Below are 13,349 nucleotides of genomic sequence, written 5' to 3'. Positions count from 1 at the left end.
GCACTCTCCCAGTTTTTATTGTTCAAAAGGGGTACTTTTTTATATCCGTGTGCACCAAACCCATCTTGAGTGTTTGCTGCTAAAAAACGTCTCGGGTTACTTATGTAACCATGGTTCCCTGAGTAGGGAACGAGACACTGCGTCCTCTAGGGGTCGCTATGGGGAACGCCTCGTCGTGACTCGTATCTGAAGCATACATTGAAAAAACACCAACTCGTTGGCCGGCGACAGCCATGATTTTTTTATCTGTTGGTATTTGATAGAATCAAAGATGCCATGTATCTAGACAAGATGCCCAGGACCTCCAGCAGAAATATAGGACCACAACATTAACATTACAGCAGTATATTTCATTGCACACATGGGGTACTTTTTATCCCTGTGTGCACCAAACCCATCTTGAGTGTTTGTTGCTAAAAAGCAAATTTTTTAGTTACATCTGACCATAGAACCCAGTCCCATTTGAAGTTCCAGTCGTGTCTGACAACTGAATATGCTGGGGATTGTTTATGGATGAGCCAGGAGAATTTTTCTTGAAACCCTCCCAAACAACATGTGGTGTAGGTGCTGTTTGATTTGTTTTTTTAAAGGTTTTCTGACCCTGAGACTCCACTATTTTCTGCAGTTTTCCAGCTGTGGTCCTTGGAGAGTCTTTAGCCACTCAAACTCTCCTCCTAACCGTGCATTAGGACGATATAGACACGCGTCCTCTTCCAGGCAGTTTCGTAACATTTTCTGTTGATTGGAAAATCTTAATTATTGCCCTGATGGTGGAAATGGGCATTTTCACTGCTCTAGCTCTTTTCTTAAAGCCCCTTCACTAATTTGTGAAGCTCAATTATCTTTTGCTGCACATCAGAAATATATTCTTTGGTTTTTCTCATTGTGATGGATGATTTTGGGAATTTGGGCTTTGTTTTCCCTCCCATCTATATTTCTGTGAAACAGGAAGCCATGGCTGGATAATTTCATGTTCATAATCACCCTGGTATGCTAAAAATTGTGAATATGAATGGGGAATATACTTCACAGATATTTTACTCATAAGAATTTCTAGGGGTACCAATAATTGTGTCCAACGTGTATTTGAGAAAAACATTTATTTCATAATGAGATTTTCCCCCATTTTCAATTGTTTTAGTTCAATATTTTTGGCCATGACTGTATGTTTTAAATGCTGAAACTGATTAGAAAGTTTTTTTGTTTGTTTGACTATTTTTAGTCAATTTTTTTTACATTTTTGCAGGTCATTTAAAGTCCTGCAATGTGACAAATGCTACGTAAAAGTACAAATATTTCAGGTTGTTTCAGAATTAATGCAAGTTCATACGAACTGCATATATTAATAAATATTCAAGAATGGAAATTTTTTTTACAATAATTTCAGATGAAGTATGTTGTCACATGGTGGGACACTGCTGTTGATATTTGACAATCCAAATACAATATTTTATGACTAATAACAAATACTGTATAATGGCCAATATTATAAAGTTATTTTTATTTTATTTTAAGAGCAAAAGCAAATATGATGGCCAATTCTATATTTATTTATTTATTTACATTTTATAATCTGTAACAAATATGTTGCCAATATTTTTTTATTTTATGACCAATAACAAATATGAATGAATGAATGAATGAGTTTTTATTGCCAGGTATGTTTACACATACGAGGAATTTGTTTTCATGACGGCCAATATTATAGTTATTTTTATTTTATGGCTAATAATGAATATAATGACCAATATTATAAAGTTTCTTTTATTTTATGACCAATAACAAATATAATGACCAGTATTGTAAAGTCATTTTATTAATTAATTTCATCACCAATAACGAATATGATGATCAATTTTTTTTTTTTATTGTATATGACCAATACAAATATAATGACTGTTATTGTAAAGTTATTTTTATTTCATGATCAATATTTATTTTATTTCTATTCAAATTTTATGACCAATAATGAATATAATTAATAATTTTATAATGTTTTTTTTATTTTTTTATATCTGAAATAATGAATATGGTGGCCAATATTATAAATATAATTTATTTTATTTTTTGTTCCATACAGAAATGAACTCCAGTATATTAGCAGCCTCAATTTTTACATGTTTTCCATTTGTTTCGGAAACCTTTGGTCTCTGTCCTGTCACTCAGGTGTCTACACCTTCGGCGTGTTCACCACCACCATCTTTGCCAATGCTGGGCAGGTAGTGACAGGAAACCAGACGCCTCACTTCCTGTCAGCGTGCAGACCGAACTACACAGCACTGGGCTGCCATTCCAACCTACAGTACATCACCGAGCGCAAAGCCTGCACGGGAAACCCCCTCATAGTAGCATCTGCACGGAAATCCTTTCCTTCCAAAGATGCGGCCCTCAGTGTTTATTCTGCAGTGTATACAGTGGTGAGGATAATGAGCCTACAACCATTTTAATGATGTGACTGAATCTGAAATAACTTCCTTGTGTATGTACTGACAAACAAACAAAATAGTACAGCTATTTACCTCTGCAGTTTTAAGCAATCTTTCAAACTCCAGGACACACAAAGTGATTGTTAGCTAGTGACTGTGATCAAAAATAGCATGTAAAGCTTATAGATATTCTTAAATACAATAATAATATTCTAACTTGCAATCATATAGTTTTCTTTTAAAAAGTCAATACCTTCAAAAGCTTTGAGCAGGTCACAGGTCAGTGCTTTTCTAGCTGATTTATGCCGGTTAGTACTGGTCTAGCTGGTGCTCTGGTATGGCCATGTCATCAGCAAAAATAGTAAAACAGGTTCAGCATGTTCTTTCTGGTGAATCCGGTTAAACAAGGATGTTTTGGTGGTTTAAGGCCAATTCACACCACACTAACAGACGCAGACCAAAGCAGACAGCAGCCTGAGTGCAGTACGTCATTTCTCAGACGTTCCAAGACGCAGATACAACACGTTCAAGCACCAACCAACGCCAACAGACACAGACAGACATAACACATTGAGCAGACAAAACCTGACGAGCATGTCTGTTGCTGTTTGTTGGCGTCTGTCGGTGCAGTGTGAGTTTGTCAAACAAGTACATTTTCCATTTTAGATTGTTAAATTATTTGTCTTGTAACTTTCTGTGAGACTAATAATTTCTTGAAGTGGAGCTTTTCAAACCAAGGTGTGTGTGTATATATATATATATATATATATATATAAAAAATCGGTATGTATATGTTAATCAAACGCTCTGGGTCAGTAAATTGTAAAGAAATGTATCATGGTTTCCACAAAAATATAAAGCTGTACAACTGTTTTCGACTTAATAATGTTTCTTGAGCTGCAAATCAGCATATTGGAATGATTTCTGAAGGTAATGATGCTGAAAATTCAGCTTTGATCACAGGAATAAATTAGATTTCAAAATATATACAAATAGATAAGTTATTTTGAATTGTAACAATATCTTACAATATTACTGTTTTACTGTATTTTTTATCAAATAAATGCAGCCTTGGGTAAGCAAAAGAGCATAAACTTATTTTAACATTAAAACATTTTTTTCCTATAACTGTGACACTGGACCACAAAACTAGTCATAAGGGTCCATTTTTACAACAAGCTGAATAAACAAGCTTTCCATTGATGTATGTCTTTTTAGGATAGGACAATATTTGGCTGAGATACAACTATTTGAAAATCTGGAATCTGAGGGTGCAAAAAAATCTAAATATTGAGAAAATCGCCTTTAAAGATGTCCTATTATGCTTTTTCACTTTTTCAATTTTAGTTAGTCTGTAATGTTGCTGTTTGAGCATAAAAAAGATCTGCAAAGTTACAAAGCTCAAAACCCACTTCAAAAGGAGATATTTTATTTAACAGATCACTTTTCAAAAACTACAACGCATATTTTATGATATCGACGAATGGGACGAGATCTGGTTGAGCTGCACTAGAGAAGGCAGTGAGTGTTATCACTATGTCGGAGACGCGCTAGCTTTCCACAAACTTAGTGGTTACAATCATCCGGGTTTAAATCGCGCTCAAATTGATTTGATTTTGATGCAATATTTACTCTGAAGCTCGCAGGCGGCTATGGTAAGGGGCATGACATTTCCCGACCAGGCGCCGAGTGCTTCCAATCACAACACACACTGGCCCAGCTAACCAATCACATTTACAAAATATCTTCTTGAAACATGATCTTTACTTAATACCCTAATGATTTTTGGCATAAAAGAAAAATCAATAATTTGGGCCCATACAATGTATTGTTGGCTATTGCTACAAATATACCTGGGCTACTTATGACTGGTTTTGTGCTCCAGGGTCACATATATTCTTACTAACTAATAATGGAAAAATAATACTAGATGGTTAATAAAATATCTAATACTTATAAAACATAAAATACTATTTACAATACTTATAAAAAAGTACTTAATAATAGTTTTAAAGCTTTGTATTATAGCAATATGCCTAGCTGTACTTGTATGAGGCATGCTTTTCACCACTGTCTATCTGTCTGTTCTTGCAGATGTACGTGACGTTGGTGTTTAGGACTAAAGGGACGCGTCTGACCAAACCCACACTGAGTCTGACTCTGCTGTGTCTGGCCATGCTGGTGGGTGTTGTCAGAGTGGCTGAATACCGCAACCACTGGGCCGACGTCCTCGCTGGATACTTCACCGGCGGAGCCATCGCTGTCTTTCTGGTAAGAGCATGCAAGGTGTGATTAAAACAACACTCAAATAACAAGATAATTGCATGAAAATACAGGTAATATATAATATTCATATACTGTATAACTAAATGCATATACGCTATTGTTTTAAAGTTTGGGGTCAGTAAGTGTTTTTTTTTAAAGAAATTAATACTCTTATTCAGCAAGGACACATGACTGTAAAAGTGACAGTAAAGACATTTATAATGTTACAAAAGATTTCTGTTTTAAATAAATGTTCTTTTGAGCTTTCTATTCATCAATGAATCCTGAAGCTAAATGTATCAAAGGTTTCCACAAAAATATGAAGCAGCATGACTGTTTTCAACATTTAATTATAATAAGAAATGTTTATTGAACAGCAAATCAGCATATGAGAATTATTTCATTTCGGTAGCCGTGATTTTGCCAAGACATGTTCCTGGATCACCTCGCTGGATACTTCACCGGCGGAGCCATCGCTGTCTTTCTGGTAAGAGCGTGCAAGGTGTGATTAAAACAACACTCAAATAACAAGATAATTGCATGAAAATACAGGTAATATATAATATTCATATACTGTATAACTAAATGCATATACGCTATTGTTTTAAAGTTTGGGGTCAGTAAGTGTTTTTTTTTTTAAAGAAATTAATACTCTTATTCAGCAAGGACACATGACTGTAAAAGTGACAGTAAAGACATTTATAATGTTACAAAAGATTTCTGTTTTAAATAAATGTTCTTTTGAGCTTTCTATTCATCAATGAATCCTGAAGCTAAATGTATCAAAGGTTTCCACAAAAATATGAAGCAGCATGACTGTTTTCAACATTTAATTATAATAAGAAATGTTTATTGAACAGCAAATCAGCATATGAGAATGATTTCATTTCGGTCGCCGTGATTTTGCCAAGACATGTTCCTGGATCAACATGTTTTGTTGATCCTGGACAGCATTACTGTCCATTACTAACCCAATCCCTACCCCTAAACCTAACCTTAGCCATAATTTATTCCTAAAATCAGAGGGAAATGATAGCTGATTAACAAGGGTGTAGAAGCACCTAACCCTGTCTGTACGCCTAAACTGACATTTGCTGAAAAGTTATCCCTCAATTCTGATGGGTTTATTGGGATGTTGTTCCAGGATCAACAAGGATGTTGATCCAGGAACATGTTGTACTTTAAAGGGGTCATGGGATGCCCATTTTTCACAAGTTGATGTGATTCTTTAGGGTCTTAATGAAAAGTCTATAACATACTTTGGTTAAAATTTCTCAATGGTAGTGTAAAAAACACCTTTTTTACCCTGTCAAAAACAGCTCTTTTCAGAGCAAACTGTTTCAGTGCATTTCCCTTTAAATGCAAATGAGCTCTGCTATCCCCACCCCTCTCCCTCCGTGGGGTGACGAGCGGTTCTCTCTGAGACTGTAAACTTTAGCCTCATTCATCGTGAAACTTGCTAACTAGCACATTATTAGGAAAGGTAATTTGCAAAATTCATTAAAAAAAAAGCGTATACTCAATTCTTCTGGAAGTGAAGCTGGATCACGAATGATTTGCGCGAACATGGACGCATTTAGGTAGATCGGGGGCACATTCCCTTCAGAAACAAACGTAATCCACTGCGTCACTGCGGCTCAGATGTCGAGAGTAAATGACTACTGCTACGTTCATTATTACATCCAACAACAAAACACCTCAGTCGCTTAGAAGCAGAGCCGATCCTCCCTATACGCAAAGTATGCAAGCAGCGTAGGGCCCCCGAAACACCTGGGGGCCCCCTTGCTCTCAAAGATGATTTAATTTGAGTTTTGTTTTTGAATTTGGCCAGCAGTTATGAAAACCGCTTATGTCATTTCTTTTAATGCGGTGCGCTGTCGCCCTTTCTACGTAAAAATCAGTCAAATCATGTAACGTGAATGTCATACAGTATCTTACTCGAGAGAAAAAAACAGGTTGAAAGCGTACCGAGCCGCGGAAGAGACACTGTTTCTCAAGCTCTTTCTGTGAGTGCGATTTGAGACTGAGTGAACACGGACAAAGGCGTTTCATTTATTCTTAACTCGTAACCCCACCCCCACCCCCCGCCAACATAGTTTTGCGTAGGGCCCCCAGAAGTCCAGGATCGGCACTGCTTAGGAGACATTCTTGTCTACAACCGCTTCGGCGTCGAAACATTGGAGGACTGATGACAGCTTGCTCAGGGTAGGTCTAAGGTAAAACGCTAGTGTCAATCAACAATCGTGGGAGTGGCCTTGGTCTGTGTGATGTCACTCTGCCAAGAATCTGAGAATGGCTTGATTTGAAAAAGGGGATATTATTTATCTGAATTTAAAAAAAAAAAACAATGGGTGGATTTTTATCATTTTGGGGTGGATGTGTACACTGCCAACACACATTTCAGTTCAAACAACATGTAAAAGTGAATTTTGCATCCAATGACCCCTTTAAGAAATCACATTTCTGAAGGATCATGTGACACTGAAGACTGGAGTAATGATGCTGAAAATTCAGCTTTGCATCACAGGAATAAATTACACTTTAAGATATGTATATTCAAGTAGAAAACAGCTATTTAGAATTGTAATAATATTTCACAATATTACTGGTTTTACTTTATTTTTGATCAAATAAATGCAGCCTTTGTGAACATAAGACACCTTCTTTCAAAAGCTTTTTAAAAATCCAATTTCTCAATCACATGCTCCACTGCTGGTTTTCTTTATTCCCTCTCTTTCTTCGCTCTCTCTTCTCTCTCTCTAGGTGACATGTGTTATCAACAACTTCCAGCAGACAAAGCCCCCACCCCCACCGGTGCGACCCCAGCGCCCTGAGTCTGTGCTGGGCATGCCCATGGTGGCGCTGCCCTGCGTAGAGAGTCCACTTGAAAAGTTAAGTGGCACTCAGGTAAGGGGTGGGAGTGGGTTAGTGACAGGGCTGCACACATAAAGGGGATGGATTACGCCCCACCCCGTCCTTCTGTGTTTGACCCAGTGGACCCTAATGTGACTCCCAAGACCCACCCGGCCCCCCTTCTCCCTTTACTAGCATGTCCAACCTGCACAACCCAAACACCAACCACAGCACCCTGCAAAACCCACTGACGCTCTGGAGGATTGTTCTGCTCCTTTCTTATCCACGAGACGTTACATTACTTTTATAATAGAGTAAATGAGAAGCAGCAGAATGTTTAGGGCCATTAACTCATTGATCCATCAGTGGGTTGATGGGAATTTAACATCTCTAAAGCAGATGTACCTTCACGACAAAGAAAATGGACTGTGTAGCATGTGGAACTTCAAAGACGAAAGGCCATTAGATGGTTCATTCTGGGAAAAATTACCGCAGTATGAGTTTCCCTTCGTAGGCCACCCTCATCCTCCTCACGTTTGAAACTACTTTGCCGCCTTTTCCACACTTTGTCACCTCGACCATACAGTCATCCCTTTTCTCCCTCAGTCTTATTTTATTTAGTGATGCACCGAAATTTTGGCAACCAAATAGAGGGCCGAAATCATTGACCGTAACAGTGATGTTTAATGTCCTATGTCACATTTTGATTGTCAACATCTATTTTGTGAAAATTGTTTTAAATTTATTGTGACTTTTTGTCTCACAGTTGTGAATTTTTATCGAAATTCTGACTTTTTTCTCAGAATTGTAAGATGTTAAAGATCACCTATAGGCATCACGTTCATCGTGGCACATTTACCTCAGAAAAGCCATTCAATTACAATAAACTCGACAGTTAGCTAGAAAAATAACTCTAGAGAGGAAAATTTTAATAAATATATGCACTATATTACATTCACTGTATTCTCGCAGCTTTTTCATGATATCTTCATTAATGTATGTTTAAATAAATCTGTCATGAAAACCAGTTGTTATTACAGCCATCGTATAAATGATTATATTTCATCAAAATTGTAGTAGATCATAGTAGAAAAATAACAGTATTATTAAAAAGTTGATTTAAGTTGAACTATTTGAATGTTTGTATTAACTTGTTGAATCCGTTTTAATTTCAGTTTTTGGTGTGTAGTTAAATTAATTTTGGTGCATCACTAATTTTATTCTATCCGAACACAGTTTCCACCTTCCAGTCTTGATTTCTCATCCTTTCTCTCTCTCTCTCTTCCCTCACACTCTCTCTCTCCCCCCTTACAGACTCCAAGGGGATCTCCATTCACTGAGATCACATGACCATCAGCCTCATCGGTTCCCCGTCCCCCCCGATGTCCTCATACCGTCTCGCTCCATTACCAGCGAAGTCTAGACCAGCCGTCCCAGCACACGCACCACTGCGCCGCCCATTCCACGGGACGCTCCACCGCTCTGCACCGCTCCTACTCGACGCAGGTCTAGATTTCCTCACCTCCAACCCCTCATCCTCCATATTCTTCCATGCTGCCAATAGGGCCTCCACAAACCGCTCAAACAAACCACGAGACACACTTTTAGAGAGCCTGCTCGGAGATCCCGCACGCCTGCACGAAAGCCAGAAATCACAGGTAGGCGTCTCTCTTTTGCCAGAGAGTTTGTTTGGACTGTGGATGGAGGATTCACACCTGTTCAGACCTCTCAAAACCAACCCGACCTACTTCCTGGGGAACCGATGAAGAAGTCTTGATCAGCTTTTGGCTGAAATTCAGAACTCTGGCTGCAACTTTTACTGCAGTGTCAGTTCATATGTAAATACATGCACTGTTTTGTTTTGTTGTTTTTGGCATTTTGGTTAAAGGCATGTCTGTTTTGTTCCTTTTTGTTCATTAGGGTGACCATACGTCCTCTTTTTCCCAGACGTGTTTATAAATTGCGTAAAATGTCTGGGTTTTGGCTTTGTTTTCCTATTGTTTTCATACTTGCTGAAGGTAATGACTGAAAAGCACTTTGACCAATAGCATGCAGGCGTTGTATAAAATCAGCCAATCGTTGCGTGCAAGAAGGCGGGATCTACAGAGAACATCAAAGCAATGCAAATACATAGAATGTATGACAATATACCAATAGGAAAACAAAGCCAAAACCTGGACATTTTAGGCAATTTAGAAATCCCAGCCAGGAAAAAGAGGATGTATGTTCACCCTAGCACTGATGGAGTTTTTAAGTTACATTTATAGTCATCACAATGAATGGTTTTGAAAGATGACATACATCAACTATCTATTGATTTGTTTTTGAGTCATATTCACTATGCACTTGGGACAATCTCATCAGCTTCAGCTATCTGGACATCCTGTAAGTGCACATCAAGGGGAAAAAAACTCTAAACTTGGAGATGTTCTTGATACTAGCTCTTGTAATGATGTTTGGATGCATCGTAAGGAATTGATAGACAGAATGACAGACACACAAAAATCAACCACAGCATTCTTTTTAATATTTAATGCCTGGTTCGTGCTCACAAGGATTTTTCCACCAGCTAGATGTAATGCACAGTCTGACATGAAGGCATTTTCATTATTGTCTCCCTAGACACAAGGCTTTCAGACATGAGACATTCTTGCAGTTTTTCATCAAAGTATGGATTGGATTCTTAATTTCTCAGGAGAGAAAAGCTCCCCATGACGTCAACAGAACAGTAAAGACACCATCTGTATTGTTGTTGGTATTTCTGTGAAAGTTTTCAAAAGTGGTAACTGGAGGTCAGCTAGTTTCTTTCCTGTATAGTGAGCAACCCTTTCACATTCATATCACCATGTGTTTCTAGCAGGGTCGTGCTGCATTCAGAATTGAATTGAAGAATCCTTTTGATTTCCAGTTCATGAATTTGAACTTGAGGTAGCAAACAGATTTAGTATTAAAGTTTTGAATGCAAGGAAGTAGAATTAAAATGAATTGAAATTTGAAGTATTTCTGTACAGTAAGCTTTAACTAGAAATGAAAGTTTTATCAAGACAAACTTTGAATGTTGCGTAAAGTCTTTTTTGCTTAACAGAACTTTTGTAACTCTAGTTTATTTATTTATTTTATAGGCACTTTTGTAAATAAAAAGCTCTTTTCATATAATATTCCAGGAATACCTTCAAGGAGTATTCCTGGTTATGAATTTACATATAGGCAATGTTAGATGTCATGTTCATGTTCAGAATTATATTAAGTTCATATTTTGTACTAAACTAAATGGAGATAGATAGATAGATTGATTTGATTTCCTGTGGGCTGTGGCCAATTCAATTCTAAATCACATTTGTAAATTGAAAGCAAACCAATTCTGAATTTTGCACAACCCTGGTTAGCAAGTTTGTAAAAACCTTTGGCTGTCCTTTTACAATGATGATGTTATGAAAGGTTCTTGCAATGAAATCATTCCTGCAAGCAGCATATGATGCCTGGTACAGTGGTATTTTAAAGTTATTTGATGACTAGTTAACATTAATCAAAAGCCTGCACTGCCTGGGTGATAAAAGACAAAAAGAAAAGTTGTTTCAGTAGTGAAGCGGGATTTTACATTTTGATGAACAATTAAGACACACGCCATTTTCTGTTGGAGGAACATGCACTGATGAATCATTCATAATAATGAGCAAGAAAGTGTATTAAAGGAATAGTTCACCCAAAAAAAATTATTTCTGAAAATGTGCTGACCCTCAGGCGATCTAAGATGTAGATGTAAGATGTTTATCTCTTCATCAGAACAGAATTTCAAGAAATTTAGCATTACATCACTTGCTCCGCAATGATGTAATGGCACCCATTCACTGTCTTGATTCAGATGTGTGTGATCAAATTTGTTTTTGTGATCAATCATTGCTGAGCAATTGATCATTGCTCAGCAATGATGTATTGGCACCCATTTGATCACACACATCTGAATCAAGACAGTGAATGGGGGCCTCTGCAGTGAATGGGTGCCGTCAGAATGAGAGCACAAACAACTGATAAAAACATCACAATAATCCACACCACTCCAGTCCATCATTAATGTCTTGTGAATCGGACATCTGCATGAATGTAAGAAACAAATTAATGTTTAAGGCATTTTAAAGGGGTCATATGATGTTGCTAAAAAGAACATTATTTTGTGTATTTGGTGTAATGAAATGCTTGAAGCTGTTAATTCCAGCTAAGTTATGAGTCCTCTATTCATAGAATGGCTTTCTCCAGTGAAAAAGTTTGACTCAGGAGAGAAATCTGCACAGATCAAGCACCATTTACAAGATAAAACCTTACAAAACATTTATAAATACATATTTTAGTAAATTTTGATGTGAGAGGACAACAGGAGATGAACTTTTTCACTGCAGAAAGCGTTCTTATGGATTATGGACTCATGTTTTGGCCAGAAGCAACAGTTTAAAGTTAAATCCCCTCAATGATGGAACTGTTTCTTACAAACACAAAGCTTTTCACTTCACAAGATGTTAACTGATGAACTGGAGTCGTAGATTACTTGTGGATTATTGTGATGTTTTTATGAGCTATTTGGACTCTCAGTCTGACGGCACCCATTCACTGCAGAGGATCCATTGGCGAGCAAGTGATGTAATGCTAAATTTCTCCAAATCTGTTGCAATGAAGAAACAAAGTCATCTACATCTTGGATGGCCTGAGGGCAAGTCAATTTGAATACATTTTATAGAGACTGACAAAATTACATGCTTCACCTTTAAAAAGCTTTTATCTGTAGCTCTCAGCTCTCTTATTACTTCTTTCATACACCCAAATGAAAAGATATTTGTACAGTTTTGCAAACAAGTCTTTTTGTATTAAAAAAGAAAAAATGACAAGAGTTTTGCACACCATTCCTGTGCACCGGATTCATTTGTTACATTGGTGATTTTTATTTATATACACCAAATGAGTCATTGATCTGTGTTTTGGGTAACTGAATAAAGTAAAAGCGTGACATGCCTGTGACTCTTTCTGTGACATAATTTTTAAAGGTTTTTTGACTGCTGGAGGCCTGTTCCATTTTAGTTAAAATATGTGACCAAAAAGAGCCTTTTAAAATGATTTGACTCATAATTGTGTGCTGTTATATAAGTCACATGTGACTGGCTGAAAGAATACTAGTACAATAGTATACATCTAATTCTGTGTTGTATTTCTAAATGCATTAAGACCACAGATATTTCATATCCATATTCAGAAGCGTTGCCTGTCAATGTGGGTTTTTTTAATGACCAAAATTCAGTTTCCGCCCAGTCTTTTTTATATATTATTGTTACATCTTTGCTTTCATCTGTATGCCAAAAGCTCCACAGCTAATTATACGTTTGATGTCACCTATAATAGAAGTTATGCAACTGCAGAGGTTCTTTAGATAGTAATTATGATGTCCAAAAAACTGTAGTTAAGGCTAGCTGAGTTAAATAACAAGCAGAGCTATTCACTGCCATCTTCTGATGGTTATTACATGTCTATACAATCAAATGACAGCATTCACAGCTAAGTGGCAAAAAAAGTAAAAAATAAATTAAAGCCATTTCATTAGTAAACAGCTACAGACAGACTGTTGAAGGCTTTTCATTCTGGAAATAATTTCAAACCAAAAAACAAAAACAACCCAAAGAAACCCCAGCAGTGCTTTCCCAGAGTAGTTTCCTCATGATGCGTCATTACATGGTCAATATTGCACAACGCATATCAGTAAACTAAAATCTGCTGCTCTCATGCTTTAATGCATTTCTCCTAAAGGGGATTCATGCAGTGTGG

At 37.1% G+C, this 13,349-nt stretch overlaps 1 protein-coding gene across 5 annotated transcripts in view; it reads left to right on the top strand.

Moving 5' to 3' along the window:
• plppr2a (phospholipid phosphatase related 2a) overlaps nt 1–10,639 on the top strand; it is a 44,298-nt gene extending 33,659 nt beyond the window's left edge. For 3 of the 5 annotated variants that reach the window (XM_016231498.1, XM_016231497.1, XM_016231496.1), the window contains 4 exons: nt 2,167–2,417; nt 4,521–4,697; nt 7,455–7,598; nt 7,740–8,035. In XM_016231498.1, the coding sequence (XP_016086984.1) occupies nt 2,167–2,417; nt 4,521–4,697; nt 7,455–7,598; nt 7,740–7,862 (695 nt within the window). In that variant the 3' untranslated portion in view covers nt 7,863–8,035. Of the gene's footprint in view, nt 1–2,166; nt 2,418–4,520; nt 4,698–7,454; nt 7,599–7,739; nt 8,036–8,858 lie in introns of those variants that run through there. The other 2 variants (XM_016231494.1, XM_016231495.1) reach the window with 2 other exon arrangements.
• Nucleotides 10,640–13,349: the final 2,710 nt, after the last annotated feature.

This window comes from Sinocyclocheilus grahami, unplaced genomic scaffold (genome assembly GCF_001515645.1).
Source record: "Sinocyclocheilus grahami isolate Dianchi unplaced genomic scaffold, SAMN03320097.WGS_v1.1 scaffold393.1, whole genome shotgun sequence".
Classification (NCBI taxonomy): domain Eukaryota; kingdom Metazoa; phylum Chordata; class Actinopteri; order Cypriniformes; family Cyprinidae; genus Sinocyclocheilus; species Sinocyclocheilus grahami.
Note: the sequence above shows the minus strand (reverse complement) of the source record. Positions and strands in the feature narration are given on the sequence as shown.